The following is a 20,937-nucleotide window of genomic DNA, read 5'->3' as shown; positions in this document are numbered from 1 at the left end:
CAAATTAGAGTAGACTCCAGGATAGTTCATTGGAAATTCAAGACACCAATGTGTAGAACATAGCACTGCGAAATATATTTACTTGAGTCCGATATTTACAATCGTTGAAAATTCAAAAAATGTGCGTGTTCAACATAACATTGCAAAATATGGGTAAGTTTGCGTGTCCCACATCCCACTTGGTGGGATTATACCGGACATGTTGTTGAGTCCAATATATACCTACGCGCTTTAGAGCGTGCACTCCAAAGCTTCTTTGGATCTCAACTATGAAGAGCTGAATTAATATTGATCCTCTCAACTATGAAGAGTTGAAGTAATATTGTCGTCATTATATATTGAATGGTCGAATTAGTTGTTACAATTTACTCATTCCGTTCACTTTTACTCATTCACTATTAACTTTAATGACTCCTTAAGAAAAAATAATAAATAAAATGCATAATTACTGCAATACTCATATTAATAGACGTATAGTCCTAATGGATTTAAAAAATAATAATTAAATGAGTAATTAATATTATGAATAAAATAGAAAAAATAAATTAATTTTCTCTCAATATGCGTAAATGGAATATCTATTTTTAAAATAGATAACAAATAAAGTGAGTAAAAGTTAACAGAGTAATTTTCTTGTAGTAAATTCATGGATGTTTGATATTTTTGATTTCTCGTAAAATATATGCTTCTTTAAATGCAATGCGCTTCACATTTGCTTCAAATCCCGTAGTCTTCCATGTTTTTTGTTTTTTGTTTTTGTTTTTGCGCTTTCCACTTTTAAATACACCAGACTCCTCATCAGTTCTTCGATGAAAAGCACATTGCAATAATCTTCGCAAATGTTGAACATTAAATTAAAATTTGCTTAACAGTAGTATCAGTTAGCAAATCCAAAATTCCAAATCATAAGCCAGTAAACTATAATATATCTTACTGCAGAAGCAATATTCCAAACAATGTCATTATCTTGTCATACAAATACTTGAAATCAAGGGTTGAATCGTGCTGTTAATTCCTTGATGCAACTTACCAGGTTACCAAAAACGCTACCAAATTACTGTTGTGCACATTGAACTCTCTGTGCACCACCATGCATGTCTTCATCATCTTCGTCATATGCCTCTTGGGCCTGTTGCTGCTTCCTCCGCATCTCCTCTTCAATGTTAACATCATGCAAAGTAGTCTCCTCGCACTCATCCAATTCCATATCAGTCATTTGTGTTTTGGGTTTTGGTGGCAACACCGCTTCAAGGTTCTTGCACTGTTCAGGGGATAATGTCTCGGGGAATTCTACAGTAAAGTGAATGTATAGTTTTCCTCTCATAAATGGCCTTTGGTACATTGGCATTCCTTCATCATTTATGGCCTTAAATTGATCTGTAGAGGCCAAAAACAAAGTTCACTATTGATATCTACGAGCAGAGATTCTCATATAAAGCATACAGATACCTCAGAGATAAAAAAGAACATACGGTGTACAGGGGGAGACCACAATATATCACAAAGTACTCAGCATATATCAGAATGTAAAAGCAACTAAAGTACTTTCGACTTACCAGGCTTGACGACTTCTCCAGGTTGGGACTTAATGATCAGCTGTCTATTGTCTAGGTGAGTCAAGATGAACTGGAAACCACATAGGGCCTCGGTCAAGCTCAAGGTGTGCTCTACAAAGATATCATCTCCCTTTCGCTTAAACTTGGGATGTTCCTTCTGTTGCAAGACGAAAACTATGTCCCCAGTGACTGTATCAGGCTGCCAAAAAAGCAAACATGAACCATGGGAAGAATCAGTGGTCCCCCCCTTTTTTGGTTGATAATAATTAACATACAATTGGTCATTATGACATAAACTACTTCAAAAGCTAAATTGCATGTCTTACTGCTTCATCAGCCTCGCCGGGAAATGTTATCTTTTGTCCATTCTGCATACCCTTCTCCACATGAACTTCCAACACCTTCTTCTCCTGCACAACCTTCTCACCTTTACATTGTCCACACCTATCTTTATCATTGATTGTCTCACCAGTACCCTTGCACTCGTTGCAAGGATGCTGCATCTGCTGGATCATGGATGGGCCAAGTTGTCTAATAGTGACTTTCATCCCAGACCCTTGACAGCCAGAACATTTCATTGAAGCACCTGATTTAGACCCTTTCCTGGTAATAAAGATGTAGCAGCAACACCTCAGCAGAACTTCATAAAAAGATAAAAAGATGGGACAAAATGATGCTGAAACGTAGGGGTGGCAAAATTAGGCCATTAAAAGATGAACCATCCAACCCGCTGAAGTTTGAGTGGGTCAGTGACCCGCTCATTTATTACTTCTGCCCATTTTACCCAACCCATTTCAGGTCATCTAAAAAGTGGGCTGATATGTAGCCCAAGTTGATCCATAGAGACATTGTCAAAATATTTTCAAAAGACATTTTTTTTATTTGATATGTTATAGTTTTTAGTCATAATAAGGAAATAGGAACCTAAAAAATTATAAAAGAACAAAAGAATAAATTAAATTTAGTAAGAATTGGGAGGGTTGGGTTATTACCCATTTTTTGCCCATTTTAGCCCAACCTATTACAGCCCAAGTAACTAATGACCCACCCATTTATTAACTCAACCCATTTTGACCCCCCAATTATTAACTCAACCCATTTTGACCCGCCAAAATCCTGCCCAACCTGCCCATCTGATACCCCTACCGAAACATAACTAATAACATCCTAAACTCACCCCTTGCATTTCGAGCACAATACACTGCGAGACAGTGACAGCTTCTTTGATGTTCCATTGTACAGATCCTCCAGAGAAACTTTGAGAGGGTGGACGACATCCTCTCCTCTTCTTTGTCTTCTTCCTCTGCTGCTTCCACCACCTGGATATCAGATAAAGGATATCGGATACTGAAATCAACATGAAAAGGAATCAACAAGTTCAACTTCAAACGAGCAGGCATAGAAACATACCACCAAATGGACTGCCACCGCCACCAAAGAAAGACGAGAAAATGTCAAATGGGTCGTGTCCACCACCTCCACCGCCCATTCCTTCCTTGAGAGCATCTTCACCATACTGATCATATATATCACGCTTCTCGGGATCACTCAAAACCTCATAAGCTTGAGCAAGCTCTTTAAACTGAAATAAACCAGAAAAATGGAGCTAATTCATTGACTACACTACACAGTAATTGACATCATTATCACTCAACTATGAAAAATAATCAATACTACCACCACAGTAAATAATGTGACATTAAGAATGCATTTTCAGGGCAGTTAGAAGATTAACCCCGAGTTGAAAACCTCATGGTGTATATTCAGAACATCATATAATATCTGTGCAATCCCAATAAAAGACAATTGCAGTGTCTTTAACATCATAATTCCTGCTGAACTGAGGAAGTTAATGGTTCAACTACACAACAAAGAACCCTAACACCAACACATTCAACGCCACCTATTTCTGCTAAGCAGCAAAATTAGATCTAAAAATCTACCATTTCCTCCAAGAGATCAGCTTAATTTACGGCCACTATCAAGCAACCATGCCCAATCGATATTAAGGTTCAATCCAGCTAACATATCCCAAACTAGCTGGTCACCTTAATTTATGGCCAGTGACAGAATTAAATTCTCCTTTCAATTTTACCACCAGGAATCGCTCTCCTAAGCTCAACAAGAATCTACAGATAAAACAATGATGGATCTAGAAGTAAGCTACAAAAAATCCAAAATACCCATTTGTCTAAAAGATAAACAACAAAAGCAATTGCACAATGAGAAGCATGTACTTAAACACGATGGCTGCACACACACACACTATTTCAAATTTTTCTGTAAATTTGAGTTCGAGAGATCTAGTGCACGTACACCCACTGCTTATATGTTTGATCAGCTGAGGCAAACCCAGTATTTAAACAAGATGGCTGCACTTTTTAACACACACACACACATGTTTACATATTTCAATTTTTCTGTAATTCTGCGTTATATTGATTAGTGCACGTACACCCACTGCTTATATGCTTGATCAGCTGAGGTAACCCTAGTATTCAAACACAATGGCTACACTTCTTAACGCGCACACACAAAGAGAGACACACATGTATACAATTTCAAGTTTTTCTGTAATTTTGAGTTCAGGATATTTAAGTTCCCGTGCACCCACTTCTTATATGCTGGACCAGTTCCATTAATAACAGCAAAAGTAGCAGTACCTTTTAAGGATCACCTCCATTTGTACAAACAATGATGAGACAATCTATACAGATAAACCGCATAAGCTCCATGCAATTAATTATGCAACTGAGAAACTGAAGCAAACCCAGTATTTTAACATGATTACTGCAGTTCTCAACATACACACAGACACACATATGTATACATATTTCATTTTTTGAGTTCAAGAGATTTAATGCATGTACAACCACTGCTTATATGCTGGATCAGCTCTGTTAAAAACAGTTTTTTTTTAAAAAAAAAAACTGTACCTTTTCAGGGTCACCTCCCTTATCAGGATGATTCTTAATAGCAGCTTTACGGTAAGCTTTCTTAAGATCTTCCGGTGCAGCAGTCTTAGGAACACCTAAGATCTCATAGTACTTCGTGTTGTCACTCTTCTTCGGTGCCCTCCCAAACATCTTCGATCGCCTGATTTAATCAAAATTGAACTGAAAAAAAAAACAACAAAATCAGCTACAAAACTAACAACAGGAAATCTACAACATATCAAGCACTAACATCATCGATCGCTTAATTAGTTAAAAACAAACTAAAAAAACAACAGCAAATCAGCTACAAAATTAACAATAGGAAATTTACATAATATCAAACACTCTTCTTAACATCATAGATCATCTTAAGCAGTCAAAAATAGAGCTAAAAAACAACAAAGTAAGCTACAAAATTAACAATCGGATAATTAAAAACATATCAAAAGCATAAAATTATAAATATCAGTTTTTTTAATGAACATATCAAGCACTTTTCTTCATTTTTTTTCAAAAACATCTTCGATCGCTTAATTAGTCAAAAATTGAACTTAAAAACAGCAAATTAGCTACAAAATTAACAATCGGAAAGCTAAAAACATGTCAAAATCATAAAATCATAAAAAAAAAAAAAAAATTGAACTAAAAAAGCAACAAAATCAACTATAAATTGAAAATACGAAAATTAAAACATATCAAACACTCTTCTTAACATCTTAGATCGTCTTAATTAGTCAAAAAAATTGAACTTAAAAAAAAAACAGAAAAATCAGCTAGAAAATTAACAATCGTAAGAATTAAAATATATCAAAAGCATAAAATTATAAAATATCAGTTTATTAATAAACATATCAAGCACTTTTCTTCAGTGACATCAAAAACATCTTCGATCGCTTAATTAGTTCATAAATTGAACTAAAAAACAGCAAGTTAGCTACAAAATTAACAATCGGAAAGCTAAAAACATGTCAAAATCATAAAATCATAAACATCTTCGATCGCTTAATTAATCAAAAACTGAACTAAAAAAAGCAACAAAATCAGCTACAATTTTAACAATACGAAAATTACAACATATCAAACACTCTTGTTATTAACATCTTAGATCGTCTTAATTAGTCAAAAAATTGAACTTAAAAAAAAATCAGCTAGAAAATTAACAATCGTAAGAATTAAAACATATCAAAAGCATAAAATTATAAAATATCAGTTTTTTAATGAACATATCAAGCACTTTTCTTCATTTTTTTCTTCGATCGTTTAATTAGTTTATAAATTGAACTAAAAAACATCAAATGAGCTACAAAGTTAACAATCGGTAAGCTAAAAACATGTCAAAATCATAAACATCTTCGATCGCTTAATAAGTCAAAAATTTAACTAAAAAAAGCAACAAAATCAACTACAAAACTAACAACACAAAAATTACAACATATCAAACACTTTACTTAACACCTTAGATCGTCTTAATTAACAATCGTAACATATTAAAAGCATTAAATTGTAATAATGAGTTAAATGAAGATCGATCGATATATACGTACAGATGAAAAGCGAGGCGAGAAGAAGAGATTGTTGGCGTTGTTTTTGAGTATGGAGGAAAAGAGAGAGGGTTTGCTTTGTGTATAAGATCTGTGGTTTTATTTGTGGGTAGAGAATTGAACGGCCAGGATTTGTTGGTGGAATAATAGAACTCTCTAGAATAAAGGTTACTTTGGTCTTCGTCTTGGTCTTGCACACTCTTTTTTTTATTTTTAATTGGCAAAAAGTCATATTTGCCCCTTTGATGTTGCCTCTGTTATACTATCAGGCACAGGGAGGCCTCATTTGTTTTCACGTTTGAATGATTAAGACGTTATTTCACACTGAATGATTAATATTGTTTATTTTTTTAATATTTAAATGTGTATGATTGAATTTATTTAACTATAATAAATATATAATTAAAATAAAAAATAATTAAATATTAGAAAATAAATATAAATTTAATAAAATAAAAATATTATTTGATAAAAAGATGAAACATTAATGTTCGTTAGTAATGGTTGAGATGCTTTGTAGGGATGGTGGGTAGGTGCGTAGTGGTTGGAGGGGGAGGAGGGTGGTTGGTAGGTGTGGTGGGTGGTGGTGGTGTGGTGGGTCTGGGGGTGGATAGTGGTGAGGGGTGGTTGGGGTTAAGTAGGTGGGTGGTGAAGGGTAGGGTGGGGGTTGGGCGGTGTGTGGTGGGTGGGTGTGATGTTAGTGGTGGTGGTGAGTAGGGGTAGTGTTGGGTGTGGGTGGTGGGACTAGGGTGGAGCATGTGGTAAAAATTATTCATATGAAATGTCTCTTATTAATATTAAGACCTGAATCATTCAGATTATGACATCCATTAAGTGCAAATAAATGCGGCTTATATGCTACTTTTGGAACATTAACAGCAAATAGTATGAGCAAAAATTATTGAATTCTACCGAACTTGTAAGTTATGCTCTAATTTTTTATTGTAGTGTTTGTATTTTATTTCAAGCTAATTAATCTAAATTCAGGCCGAAAAATCTCATTTTAAAAAGTAAATATTCCCAATCAAAGAGGATTCCTCGGCATCAATCTAAAACCTCTAGTTAACAAAAAAGGTATTATCACTTCAACATTATCTTAAATATATTGCACACTATTTTCATTTATTCTTACTTTGATACCTTGAATATTTTCAATCTAAGTGCATCCTTTTTTTAAAAAAAAAATTGTGCTTGACTAAATTCTGTTGCCTTTCATCCATTTTAAATGTCATTTCAACAGAATAAAATTTGGTTCAGAAAAGTATTGCTTTAGAAAATCAGGAAGCTATTAGTTATTTTTTTTAAAATCTACCAATGCTTTAATCGACGTTAAAAATGGATGGAAAGTTGTCCCAAAAGGGACACAGGAAATGTATGTAAACATGTCAACTGATTTTTGTGAGGTATAATACCTACCAGTTTCAAAATGAGGAGATAAAATTTATTGCAGTCACGAAAATGGCTGTATTTATAGCTGCAAGTCTGCAACAATTACTTAGCAACTTGCAAGAGTGAACCATAAAGATAGTTTTTTTTAGCAGCTTTTGGCATTATGATTTCTTTTCCTCATTGATACAGGATTATAGGATTCTATAATGAGCATACAATCATTAATTAAAAAAAATCTATTCATCATTATTACAAATCAACCTTCTCTGGAAGAAGTAATTAGAAACAAGGTTTAAGAAACCAAAACTCTGCACACAATGTTTACACCCCAAAACTTTCCTAACCACGAAGTGATGCGCGAGGGACAGCAGGTAATCCTAGTCCATCTTCAGCCTGTGCATCACAAGTCAATAAAAGGTGTCAACGTTAGATGAAGAAAGACGAACAAGATAGTATTACAAAACCACCAAATAAAGACTTTGCAGATTGAGATGTCATACTTGCGGAAGTAGATAATAACCCCTCTTCTATTCCAAAAGATTTAGCATATGATGCTTAAGATATATGATGTAAAGATTGAGTGACAAAGGTTGAGGGACTTTGTGACCTCTGTCATAGGTTTGAGCCCTACACCATGCAAACTACGCCTGGTATTTAAGTGAAGAAAGGTAGAAGGGTGGGCCCATATACCTGTGTGTTATTTCGACCACCTGGCGTTGGTGCATGCCCCATTGGTGCTGATGGCAGGTTAAGCTCTGAATCCAGATCTGGTTCTTTATCAGGTTGTAGGTATGAAGGGACACCTTCACCTTCAAACTCCATGTCCGCTTCCAGAGCATCAAGCTCTGATAATGGAAGTAAGATTAATGCACATCAAACATGTTTTCGCTAGGATATTCAAATGTACAAACACTAACAAATCTTACCACCCATGAGCTCTTCTTCATCAACGTCATCAGGCACACCGTAGCTTCTACCAAGAGTCTCTTGAATTTCATTGCTTACATCCATCAGGTCTGTCATTTCATCTTGTAGGTTCTATATTAAGAATAAGAGTATCACAATATGGATAAACTTTATTACCATAGATATAACTGACGAAGGAAAAGATGAAACTTAAGGATACTTAGGGTGTGTTTGGTATGAAGGAAAATGTTTTTCTGAAAAACAAGTGATTTCTTACTTATGTTCTTGTGTTTGGTAAGTAAGTAGAAACTATTATCCCAAAAGCATTTGTATATAATCTAGACAAACACTATGGGGGATGAGGTGGGGTGTAGGGGGTTTGGTTGTAGTGCAGATGGGGGCTATGGAGGCTGGGGATGGGCTGGGATATGTTGGAGAGTGGAGAGGAGCCAATCAATGTGGAAACTTGTTACTTTCATTAGGGAAGTCCTTTTCCTCATTTTTAAGGATTCCTAGAGAACTTTTCCCAAAAATTTTAACCAACCAAACATGAGAAAATTTCCTCCATTACCACACACCCTTAAATGAAAACATAAAACCGTAAAAGAATACATACATCTACATCCTGAATGTTCACAGTTTTCATCATTCCTTTTAATTCTTTGTTTGCTGATTTCATAGCTGCCATCTGAAAGAACACAACCAAGTTAATAATGGCAAATTCCACTCTAAACAAATGAACTGAATTGCTCAATTGTGCCTTCAAACACAGACATTTAAACTAAAATGGAACCAATCAGAGAATAAGAAACTTTGGGACACACAAAAAGAAATCCCTTCCTCATGACAATTGGGTTGTCCTCCTACCTCTAGGGAGGTAGGCAGCAGGTTCCCATCAGGTTACAGAATAAGCTTCGCTTGACAAGCCTTGAGCTGTGCCCAATCGGGCGCTACCAAGAAAAAGACACACTTCACCATGAATTTGATATAGCCAAAAAAAAGTCTGTTAAGCACAGATACTCCTAAGCTCAATATTAAAAACAGTGCTGATTGATTGCCAGTAAATAGTTTAAGATCTATTTTTCTCCTTCAGAAAATAGAATTCAGTCAAAAGTTCAGAGTAAAGACATTTTATTTCAAGGAGCATGCACTGTTAAAATAAAATAATGCTTCCTGATATATTCTTAAAAAGAACGTCTTAAATGAGCTTCAAGCGTGAAAAGTTTATGGACTTGTGGTTCTGTGGAATGTCAAAACCGACAGTGGTTCAGCTCCAGCGGTGTTGCAGATAAGAATTACCCATTCAAGCAGTTGATGAATGGTTTCACAGAAATAAGACAACATTTTGTTATTGTGAAAAAGGTTACTCATGAAAGAGCACGAATTCTATTTAACATTTAACATACTGTTTGCTGAGCATCTTTGATTCCCTCAGAAGCAAAAGAGACTTGATCTAAGTTGAATGTCTGATTGTAGAGCATGTCCCGCTGATTCTCATACCTGTCGATTATTCAACGAATAGCTTAGGCATTAGTGAGAACTATATGTCAATACTTGATCTAAGAAGCTAAGATTATAAAACAAGCAAAAGAAGATAGAGAAATATACCCAAGTAATGTGTGAAAATGAAATTTCTACCTCAAACAAGAAAGTGAAAATAACATAGATGATATAACTCACATTCTCTTTTGCTTCAAAACCCTCATTGCTCGAGCCTTTACAGCTTCCTGAGCTGGACCAGGTCGAGTCTTCTTCAGCTGTTCCTTGTACCTTGTAAGTTCAACATCAAGCTTATTGATTTTCTCTTCCACTGACTCACCTCTTTTATTGATCTGGATAATTATAAAGCAATTAAAAGGATCAGAGATTATTCATGCAAACAACCATCTTTTCGTTTGCATATCTAAAGGGTATAAGGATTAGCCTCAATTTGTTTTGGACTAATATTATATGTAGAATCTAGCAATTTTTCTTTGAAATAGATACATACATATATGTGCTTCCTACCAAAGTTGACTCCATTTCCCGGGCTTGAACCCGAGACCTCTGGTTAAGTATGGAGGAGTACTTACCACAAACTTTATTGGTGTATGACACCCATCCTACTACTACTATCAATCAATCAAATTTAACTTCACAATTCTGATGGGATCTGGTGTACTAAACTGGTAGTATTAACTATTAAACATCCTCCAAACTCACCATTCTTTTTAAGGACAAAAAGAGTTCAATTCATAGGAAACTACAGGAAAATAGAAACTCTACCAGTTCGAAAGATCCAAAAAAACAAATGATAAAAACGAAGAGAAATTGCAGTGCTAGTGCATATTTTAGCAGTTCGAAACACCCAGAAAAAACAACGAAACAAAAAACCAAAACCGAAGAGAAATTGCAGTGCTTGTGCATATTTAATAGAAAACATTAAAAGTTTACCAGCAACATAAACAGGCCCTCAAACTTGGCCTTCACCCCGCAAGATATACCCTCCAAATTCTCAAATGCAACTTGTATAAAATTGAAGGCACCTCAACTTGTATAAAATTGAACAAGTAAACACAAATTCATGTTTAGTGTTCAACTTAGTTGACATAAATTTTGGAGGTGCATACTTGCACGTCAAAGCCAGCTAATTATGTCAAGTTTACCCGAATCAATTACACAAAACAATTACACAAAACAAAAAAAAAAAAAAAAAGAAGAGGCAAATTGCAGTGTGTTTGCAGCAGTATTTAAACTACAAATTTGGTTTGTTGAAAATCTTACCTGTTCGAAACAGCCAAACAAAACAATTAAAACAAAAAAACAAAGAGAAATTGCAGTGCATTTGCATAATTTAGCAGTATCCAAACTACAGATCTGTATTTATATTCAACACAATAAAAACAAATGGAAACAAAAAGCCAAAAAAACGAAGAGAAATTGCAGTGCATTTGCATAATTTAGCAGTATTTAAACTACACCAAAAACGAAGAGAAATTGCAGTGCGTTTTACATAATTTAGCAGAAAAAAAAAAATCTATAAAATTTACTTCCAAACAGCCACACAAAACAATGTAACAAAATGAAAAGAATCGCAGTATATTTACATAAATTAGCAGTATATAAACTACAGATTTGGTTTATTGAACCAAAAAAATTAAAAAATTACCCTATCGGAAGCATCTTGAACAGATGGGGCAGGTTGTGTTTCTTTCTTAATCCCAAAAACTCTCTTCATTTTGAGCAATTTTCCTCTTCTTCTTCGTTGGTCACAAAATTTTAGGGTTTCTGATTCAATTGAAGTTGCTAAATTGTTAAGTACTACTTTGTGAGTTTAATTTGGTACTTATCTGACAAATGATCCGTTGTGTTTTGTCTACAAAAAAGTTAATTACTCCCTCCGTCCAAAAAGATTGTCCTATTTTTTTTATTAATTTATTTTAAAATATCTAAAATTTATTTTAGACCATATATTTTTAAAATATTTTTTTATTTTTTAAATTTCATATCAAATCAAATTAAGATAATTTTTTTTGAAGAGTATAGTGTAACAACTTTTTATGGTCCCTACTAAAAGTATACTGCTCGCTCTGTCCCAATTTAAATGTTAGGACCGTTTTGCTATGAGATTGATTCCTTTTTCCACTTTATTTAAAAAAAACACCTAAAATTTTATTTTCGCTTTTTTTCTCCTCACATTGTTCACTTTTAGTTTTGGGTCATTGCATTTATTTTTCTTTTTTAAAAATTTCGCCATTTTTTTTTTAACTTTTATGAAAATACTCCGTTTGTATTAGCAACCAAAATGTTGGATGCTATACTACCCAACCCATTACACAATATTCTAAACTTGGGAGTTGATTAGTCTGAAAAAATAACAAGCATTAAATTTAACAAATGTAGTTTTTATATATTAAATAAAATAATAATGATTAGAGTTAACGAATGTGATTTGTATAGAGGAAGAAAATAAAAAGGATGGCAAATTCGGATAAATTAGTCGAGTTGGGAGGTTTTGCTAGTTTTTAGAAATTTAGGGTAAATTCGGGTGCACTTCACGCTCCAAAATATCTTTAAATTTTGTTAGGTTACCCTACACTTGGAATTATCTCCCAAAACCAAACTGAATCTTCAATATATAAACTATACGATATTTTACTAACTATTTTACAACCAAAATCATCTTTAATTTAGCTCTCAAACTTTCACATTCAAAAAAATCAGTCAAAGAAATCATAATCCGTTGAATCTTGTGGTCTAAACATGCCGTGTGAGATAGTTCATTAGAATAAAAGAATTACAAAATAGAGAAAGTGACATTTTACTTTAAACAAAGTAAGACACGTAAATTAAAACTGAGTAACTCGATACAAAACATTTCGTCAAGTAATATTTTTTTCACACAGCCACAACAAACAGAACAATCATGTACAAGAAACAGAAAGAAGAAAATCAAAGATGAGAAGAAGGTCCATCTAACTGAATATGAAATATTATTAACAACTATGTATACAGAGGAACTAGCTAAAGAATACATGTTAAACTTGATAATCACAAGTTTATTGAAGTTCAGCGAGTAGACCAAGTTGCCTCCGAGTCCTCCCCACGAATAAATCTCCTGATTTTATCATCCCTGGAAGGCGTCCAATACACGATAAACAGTAAAACTGTGCTACGGCCTCTCTTCTGCCTAGAGCAATTAACGACAACGGTAAAGCAGGTTTATATACATTCAAGTTGTTGTCGTTCGCGTTCTTTATTAACAGTCTTATGTTCTTGGCAGCTACCAATGCGTGTCTTTGAGCCAAATATCCTAGTTTAAGTTCCTGCATTTTCACCAGAAATAAGTAAGAACGTCTTGTGACAAAATGTGTATACATGATATAACAAATACAAATCATTCGCATTTATATCATGTTTCTTATAGTTGCTTCTCAAGGATACTCAAGTTGGTATTTGCACTAGGCCACACTTTTGGATGCAGATGTTTCAATTTCCTTACCATAATCGATTGGTTAGAATAATATCATAATCACGAATATGAGTTTTCAAAACCAAAACGATACTGAGAAAGTCATGAAGACTTACAGGGATATCAGTAATATCTCCGATACCAAAGACATTATTGCAACCCTTGACCTTCAAATTAGCATCAACCATCAACCTTCCATGAATGTCCAAACTACCCTTCAAGATGGTTTCTTTTAACCACCCTGAACCAATTGGCTTCCCGATGCAAATAAAATGGCATTCAGCATCTATAGTTTGTCCACCAGATGTTTTGTAAACACCATCTTTTGCAGAATTTACATCGACAGATTGTCCCAGAATGATTTCAACCTTATGTGATTTTAGCCAATTCACTACCTTATTGCTGGCGCTTTGTCCAATAAATTCCAACAACATTGATCCTCGATGCACAATCGTCAACTTCTTATCGGGATAATCCACAACAATTTCAGCAGCAAGTTCCACACCTGTTTGTCCTCCCCCGATTATTAATATGGAGCTGGCAGATTTAATCTTTTCATGATCTGTAAACCAAGAAAATGAGTAGAAATGAAGCTAACATTTATTTAGATTTACAAAAGGAATAGATTTTTATTTTTATTTTTTTTACAAGGTTCTGCCCCATATAGGTGAATATTGACTAGTTGAAATTTTGTCAACATAGGTGGATATTGACTACATATTCTATATACCATTCTTTTTTGGTCTGACTAATAGGGAAAGTTGGGACGGAGGGAGTAACTGCTTTCCAAGCTAGTTTTAAAGAATGAAAAGCAGAATGCAAGTAGGCTAAACTCTAATAACATTAACATTTAATATGAGAAGTAAGAATACCTCAACCGGAGGAAGTGCATAATTCCACTAGTAAAGTCGCCTGGAAGGTATACAACAACTAAAACCCAACCACAAACTATTTGAGGTTGACTATATAAATCCCCCATAATCATTTCACTTTATTCAGACTCATTCCGTTCCATCACTAGCGAAGGTTTTTAAAGAGTAAAAAAATCATCATGCAATCTATAAGTATATCGATGGATCCATGATCTTACCTGTTTGGTATTGAGTGAACTTCTCATCTTTCGTGTAAGCACTATTGTCAGAGTGACCAGTAGCAATAACAGCAAAATCATACGCGACTCTGTCGCCTTTTGCAGTTACTACCTCTGTATCCGTGATGTCAACAGCAGCAGATGTAAGGACTTTTGCATGGGGAAGGTATTCAGAGTGACTAAAGACGGCTCGTTTTGCAAATGAAGGATCACACATTGACCTTAAGGCAGCCCAAGGAATCTCAAAAAACTCCTTCCTGTTCACATTTTTTGCACTCAGCTAATTAAAGCACACCACAAGCAGTAAATCCATGTAATATCTTGAAGAAAGGACCAATAATTGCTTCCATTGCTATAGTTGATTACATAATAAGCTATCCGACCTTGGACCTAATTCAACCCCTAAAGCTAGCTCATGAGGCGATTGTCTATTCTTATGGACATGCGCATGAGGATATTTAGAGCGTGAACAACATAATATGAGAGCCAAGATACGGTAAATCAAGAATATGGATGGGTCTGGCTCTAATACAACGTTAAAAAAATGGGGCATTGGGCTTAACGCAATCCAAAATTTTGCCCATGAAGTGACAATTGCCCATAAATATATTAGGAAACAAGAACCCATTCTCTCAGCCAATGTGGGGTATTTTTACCAATAAAACATACAATCAAGTATTAACTACGCCTCAATCTAAAATTAGCTCTAATCGGCCATTTAACTAATGATAGAATGACCCAGGCTTATAGTCTAGTTGTACCGATAGTAGCCTCCCACGCAGTAGGTGTAGGCTCAATTCCCACTATCTCTTCCCTATCCCCCAATGTAATGGTGAGGCGAAACAATAGAATGTGAAAAAAACAAACAAACAAGGTAAGTAAGGAACCATAAGGTCTAAGGTTCTCTTCCTATCTGTCCAAGTCCTGATAGATAGACTTACCCGATACCTATCTTTGGTAAGCAGAGGTGACCTATAGTAGAATATACGGGTTCACGGGAACCTAGTAGCTTTAGCCCCGACCCTATATACATATATATTAACAAATTCGCAAAATATTTATAAATAATAATTGATTATGAATCTATTTTTTATTTTATATTAACTTGAGCTCGTTGTAGGAACCCATACACTTCATATGTTGAAGATTCTCTCATTAGAGAGGTATGAACGCAAACTGACTGTTTGACACCACCATTATTTAAAATAAAATAAAATAAAAATCATAGGCATAAAAGACGAGAGACTCACATGTCAATGAGAGAAACATTGGCCTCGTCTTGAAGACTCTTTGCAATAAGAGAGCCAGCAACTCCACCTCCAATCACCACTACTCTTTTCTTCTCTCCACCAGTATCCGCCATGGCTCAATTCGACAATGCAGCATAAAACTTAAAATCAAGAATATCAAGCAGTACAATTCCCAAATACCCAATACAATCTTATACAGAGAAACCTGTTCAAAATGTCCTCTAAATATATACAAACACAAGAAAATATTAAAAAAAAATTGTGATTTTTACAAGGGAAAAAGGAATTTGACGAACCCGATTTCCTGGCTTGTTTTCTTCTCCAGAAAATGAGCCAGGAAACGTAAACGAATGTTGAAATTTTTTGGTGGAAACTTTTTTTTTTTTTTTAAGGAAAAGTTGGTCACCGGCGAGGCTATCGCCGATATACCGCTGCTTTGTTTTAGAGGGGTGGAGGAGTGGAAGAAGATGAATAAATAGCTGGTATAATTATAACAAAGGTAAAAGCAAATGTGAATGGTGAAGAGTAGAGAAAGGGGGTTGCTTTTGAGTTCTTTTGCATGGCAGGTCTTGCTTATTTCTAGGAAATAGTTCCATACCACACATAAGTTTATATGTTAGTCATCATTTCCAATGTGTTTTAAGGATAATTCTTATCCTAACGAAAGGTCTCGTTTTCGAGTCTTAAGAATAGAACTGCTTCTAATAGAACAACATTTTATCACAAAAGTAGAGTTTTTCAACATAAAACAGATTAGTCGAACTCCAAAACGATATTGGACATCAAATAAAAAATAAATAAATAAAAGAATAGTTCTTGCCAACCACCTTGCTGAGACACAAATCATGGTAAAATCTAGTAAACTTCATCCATACTCTAGGTTTACACTAACTCAATGACAAGAGGGGCTGCTGAGATGGTAAGCACCCTATACAACTACTGGGGAGCGGTAAAAAAAAAAGAGCGGAAGAAACAAAAGAACTCAATAAATGCAAGATATGCGTCTTCTGTACACATATTTCTCACTTAACTATGTTTTCCTCAGTTACTCTATTGTGTATAAATAAAATTAAATTTTTCAAAACTGTCTCAGTACTCATCTCGGTTTATGTTCGATGTTGATGCAGTTCGATTAATTTTCTATTTTTATTTTTAAAACATCATATAGGAACTGTATTTTTATTATGATGTCTCCTTTGATCCTTTATTATTTTGACATACTCGAGTTTAACGAGTGTCGAAATTTCATGCAAAATTTTCAAAATACACTAAACGAGTACTTGCATTGTATTGGATATATACCAATAAACTAGTCCGAGCAACATAGTCTCTCTCACCAGAATAGTGGAAATTTGAAGGATGAGAAAAGGTAGGCAGAAACCCCAATTGACAGTGAAGTTTACACAAATGAGACTGCAAGTAGTTTAGACAATAACTACAACAAAAAATTTCTTCCATTTGGTGTGTATGTCTTCAGAACCCATTTGACAAATTTTAACTTTTATGTATACAGTATAATTTTTCATCGAAGGAGGTTCGGGTGAACCCCTTGCGCCCACCTAGCTCCGCCCATAATCTTAACATGCTCATGTTCAACGGGTGATGAGGGTGTAGAAATTTCGTGCAAATTCCTCAAAGTACACCAAAATTTGGCAAAAAGGACAAAGTTGAAGTACTCGTATCAGATACTTCTGCGCAGCTGTATCTGATATGTACACCCATAAACGAGTTCGAGAAACATAGCTCTCTAACCAGCATAGTGGAAATGTGAAGGATGAGAAGGGTAGGGGGTAGGCAAATAAAGCTCAACATTTTCCAATATATATAACCAAATTCAAACAATAACTACATCAAAAAATTTCTATCAATCGGTTTATTTGTCGTCACAACCAATTTGGTAAATATGAGTTGACAAATTCATTTGTTTTTTTCAAGCCAATTAAGAATGCCTTGCTCTGATTCAGTGAGTTCCCCCTCTTTCTTTTGCTTCAAACTGCCTTCTACAAAGCCAAAATAGTCCCTGTAGTTGCGCTTGTAGTAACCATCCAATCTCTAAATAAAAGAAGAAAAGGTAAAAAAAAAAAAAAAAAGTTAGAACAAAACAGAGGCATGGGAGTGGAAATATCACTACTAAGAACGCGCGAATTTCCGAGGGAGGCCATCAGAATTGGCTCATTGGAAGCTTTTGCGAAGGAAGTTTTTTTAGTAGTGAAATTCCTCTATCAATATGTCAACAGATCTATATATGATATACTAATACTATAACCAGTTGTAGCAAGGAACTGCCACATATGTCAAACTAAATTTTTTTATTCAACCAAATATTGCAATATGTACAGACTAGTTCATTGGAGAGTAAATATCTTATTACTAGGTTACTAATTCTACTTTTTATGGATAGTAATTATCTTTTCGGTTACATGATAATATAAAATGTCTTTCACACTATCAGTGTATAAAAGTTAAACTCATGATTTTACCTCCTTATCATTCTTGGCCTTGTTCTCTTCTGTCTTCTTGAGATATCCTATAAGAAGCATAACACAAAAATTGTTTTCAATTTTTGTTATAAAAATTGTGACTGAAGAAAATAATGAAATCGTGACCGAACAATGTGAAATCCAAGCCAAAACACAGTACTCTTAAGAAGCTCAGTTTGAGAATCATTGACTTGAACAGCTGCAATAAGTACTGTTGAAAATAGAAACTCTCTTCTTCCTTGCCATGCCTCTTTTTTTGTTGTCACTCTAATTTCTTTGGTATCAACTGCTTTCACATAAAATCTTGTAAGAGAATAAGTACAATTTCCAGCAGTTAGGGCCATGGAGAAGACAAGTTAATTTGCCTGTTGGTATAGAAGCTAATAAAATCTTATCTCTTTTGTATGTGTGAACAACTCTTTTAAAATATCTACATTGTGTGGACCCTTTGGGGGACCATTAATCTTGGAATATGGCAACCAGGAGTTTGTTTTGGAATTTTACATAGCCACGTAAAATGTAATTAGCATATTTTCTTAGTCTTATAGAATTTTTCTTTAATGATGGTGGTATCCCGATAAGCTTGTGCGGATCTCAACTATCTCATCGAGGACATATGACCTCCCACCAACAAACAGATATTGGGTAACTCTGCCCATTAAAACTTAGGAGATAGGAAGAAATCACTTGCGTATAAATTACCTATGGCTCTATTGCTATTTGAGCTCTAGCCTCACATCATTTTCATCCACTTCATTACCCATTTTGCCACACCCTAAGAGGTAAATCTCGTATATTTTGATGGTTACACATTTTTGCTACATTACTTCCAAAGGGGGTCAAAGAAAGAATGTTACAGCATAATAATTCAAAAGGCAAAACTATATTTTATAGAAGACAATCATACTTACAGGACATGAAAAACTTTTGATCTACAAGCATCTATCAAGTTTGACAATTGTCTGTTCAACATTGTATTTACTTAAAAGTACATATGTAACAGAAAAAGCCTCTTAGAACTCCACTTGCTTATAAGGGTAAAATTGGTGTATAGAAGAACTAACAAAGTCAAAAGATGATTGAGACAATTTTCATTTGTTGGATTAAAAAAATAAATGCATTCCTATCACAAGAAGTGTTAAAATGGACTCATTTTGTTTGCCATAATAGAAAAGAAAAAGAAGGAAACATGTAAACATACAACTTGGTTTGGCAAGTGTTGGTCATGTGACCAGTTATAACTCTGCAAGACTTGTAACTTGTTTTGGCCAATGCAATTTGATTGGTCCAAATGGTGGCAGCCATTCCTATATAAAGAGCCTTCGGCTCTCATTTGAAACACCAACATCTTCACAAATTAAGAAGAGTCCTCTTCAGCCTTTTCTTTTCTTTTCTATACCTTTGAGTATATTTTGTAGGAGTATTATATTAAGAGAGGTGTTGGGAAACACTTGTGTGAACTCTTCTTTTGGAGTAATCTTGTGAGGTTATTCTTTTGGGATACTTTTGGGGGTAATTAGAGTATTTACTCTAATTTTGTACTCTCTATTGTACTCTTATTGATATAGTGAAATTACTCCTCTCCGCTTGTGGACGTAGGTCACACTGACCGAACCACGTTAAATTTGTGCCTCATTTATTTTCTTTACTTGCTGTTATTATCAACTTACAATTGTCTCTGTTATTGTCATTATAACGTTGTTTGGCTAAATTCCGCATTACCTGGGTTTCCGATCCTAACAAATTGGTATCAGAGCCGGATCTAACCGGGCTAATTTCAGTAGCCAAAGATGACTGTAACAAAGACTTACGTTAAGAAATTTGACCGAAGTGGAAACTTCGGGATGTGGCAATTGAAGATGGAAGCTATCCTAATTTAGGATGGCTTAGATATGGCACTGGAAGGAAAGGAGAAAAAGTCAGAGAGCATGACGGATCCCGAATTTGTCGTCATAGACAAAAATGCAAAATCAGGTATCATTTTAAATCTCTCAAATGAGGTTTTACGTGAAGTTTTACAGAACCACGGCCAAAGGCATGTGGGAAGAATTAAAAACCCCGTATATGAAGAGGACGGTGGAAAATAGACTTTACCAAGCTAAAAGCTTTACACATTTCGTATGGTTAAGTGCACTTCTATACTCTCACATCTTGATGCATTTGATTCCATTTTTATGGATTTGACCAATATTGATCTTTGAAGTTAAAGATGAGGATCAAGCCGTGTTATTGCTTGTTTCCTTACCCCAGTCATTTAAGCATATAAGAGATACCATGCTTTATGGAAAGGATAACATCTCTTACAGAGAAATCAAATCTATCTTGAAATCAAAAGAACAAATAGATAGAGATATTACTGGGGAAAGTAGTACACCCCACGGGGAAGGCTTGTTTGTAAGAGGTAGATCTAATAAGAAATAATCAAGTGGTGAGAGGTCTAAATCAAGGTGAAAGTCTAGATATAGAAATGTTGTGTGCAAATATTGTCATAAGAAAGGTCATATTATTTCTGAATGCTAGAAGTTGAAAAACAAAGAAAAGCATAAGGAAAAGAAAAATGAGCACCAAAATACTAACACTCTTTGAAGCAAGTATAGCTACAGATGAGACCGAACAATATTTTTAGCTACTAACAATAGCTTTAAATCTAATGATGAGTGGATTTTAGATTCGGGTTGTACTTATCATATGTGTCCCAATAGGGATTTGTTTACCACCTATGAATCTGTTGGAGGTGGAGTTGTTTTGATGGGCAACAATGTTCCATGCAAAGTTATTGGTAAAGGAACAATCCGAATTAGAATGCACGATGGTGTGGTGAGGAACAATCCGAATTAG

At 34.7% G+C, this 20,937-nt stretch overlaps 4 protein-coding genes across 5 annotated transcripts; all 4 read right to left on the bottom strand.

The window, feature by feature from the left end:
* Window positions 1–821: 821 nt before the first annotated feature.
* LOC132068127 (dnaJ protein homolog) lies at window positions 822–6,194 on the bottom strand. Its single transcript, XM_059461614.1, has 7 exons — window positions 6,037–6,194; window positions 4,493–4,672; window positions 2,967–3,138; window positions 2,734–2,875; window positions 1,883–2,159; window positions 1,557–1,755; window positions 822–1,377 (listed from the first exon to the last, which is right to left on the bottom strand). The coding sequence occupies exons 2-7, from the start codon at window positions 4,640–4,642 to the stop codon at window positions 1,055–1,057; spliced, it is 1,263 nt and encodes a 420-aa protein (XP_059317597.1). The 5' UTR covers window positions 4,643–4,672; window positions 6,037–6,194; the 3' UTR covers window positions 822–1,054.
* Window positions 6,195–7,545: 1,351 nt separating this feature from the next.
* LOC132068126 (vacuolar protein sorting-associated protein 60.1-like) lies at window positions 7,546–11,655 on the bottom strand. The gene is made up of 7 exons (XM_059461613.1): window positions 11,477–11,655; window positions 10,009–10,160; window positions 9,735–9,828; window positions 8,945–9,016; window positions 8,349–8,460; window positions 8,113–8,267; window positions 7,546–7,815 (listed from the first exon to the last, which is right to left on the bottom strand). Exons 1-7 carry the CDS (start codon window positions 11,543–11,545, stop codon window positions 7,762–7,764), a joined length of 708 nt encoding a protein of 235 aa, XP_059317596.1. The 5' UTR covers window positions 11,546–11,655; the 3' UTR covers window positions 7,546–7,761.
* Window positions 11,656–12,639: 984 nt separating this feature from the next.
* On the bottom strand, window positions 12,640–17,268 carry LOC132068124 (uncharacterized). Its single transcript, XM_059461610.1, has 4 exons — window positions 15,620–17,268; window positions 14,370–14,626; window positions 13,396–13,841; window positions 12,640–13,133 (listed from the first exon to the last, which is right to left on the bottom strand). The coding sequence occupies exons 1-4, from the start codon at window positions 15,730–15,732 to the stop codon at window positions 12,867–12,869; spliced, it is 1,083 nt and encodes a 360-aa protein (XP_059317593.1). The 5' UTR covers window positions 15,733–17,268; the 3' UTR covers window positions 12,640–12,866.
* A 142-nt stretch (window positions 17,269–17,410) lies between these two features.
* On the bottom strand, window positions 17,411–18,490 carry LOC132068125 (uncharacterized). 2 transcript variants are annotated; one of them, XM_059461612.1, is made up of 3 exons: window positions 18,291–18,490; window positions 18,100–18,146; window positions 17,411–17,671 (listed from the first exon to the last, which is right to left on the bottom strand). In XM_059461612.1, the coding sequence occupies exons 1-3, from the start codon at window positions 18,343–18,345 to the stop codon at window positions 17,537–17,539; spliced, it is 237 nt and encodes a 78-aa protein (XP_059317595.1). In that variant the 5' UTR covers window positions 18,346–18,490; the 3' UTR covers window positions 17,411–17,536. The 2 variants fall into 2 exon arrangements, with proteins under 2 accessions (XP_059317595.1, XP_059317594.1); XM_059461611.1 differs by having other exon boundaries at window positions 18,260–18,488.
* Between the last annotated feature and the right edge of the window lie 2,447 nt (window positions 18,491–20,937).

This window comes from Lycium ferocissimum, chromosome 8 (genome assembly GCF_029784015.1).
Source record: "Lycium ferocissimum isolate CSIRO_LF1 chromosome 8, AGI_CSIRO_Lferr_CH_V1, whole genome shotgun sequence".
Taxonomy (NCBI): domain Eukaryota; kingdom Viridiplantae; phylum Streptophyta; class Magnoliopsida; order Solanales; family Solanaceae; genus Lycium; species Lycium ferocissimum.
This window is presented reverse-complemented; position numbering and strand designations above follow the sequence as displayed.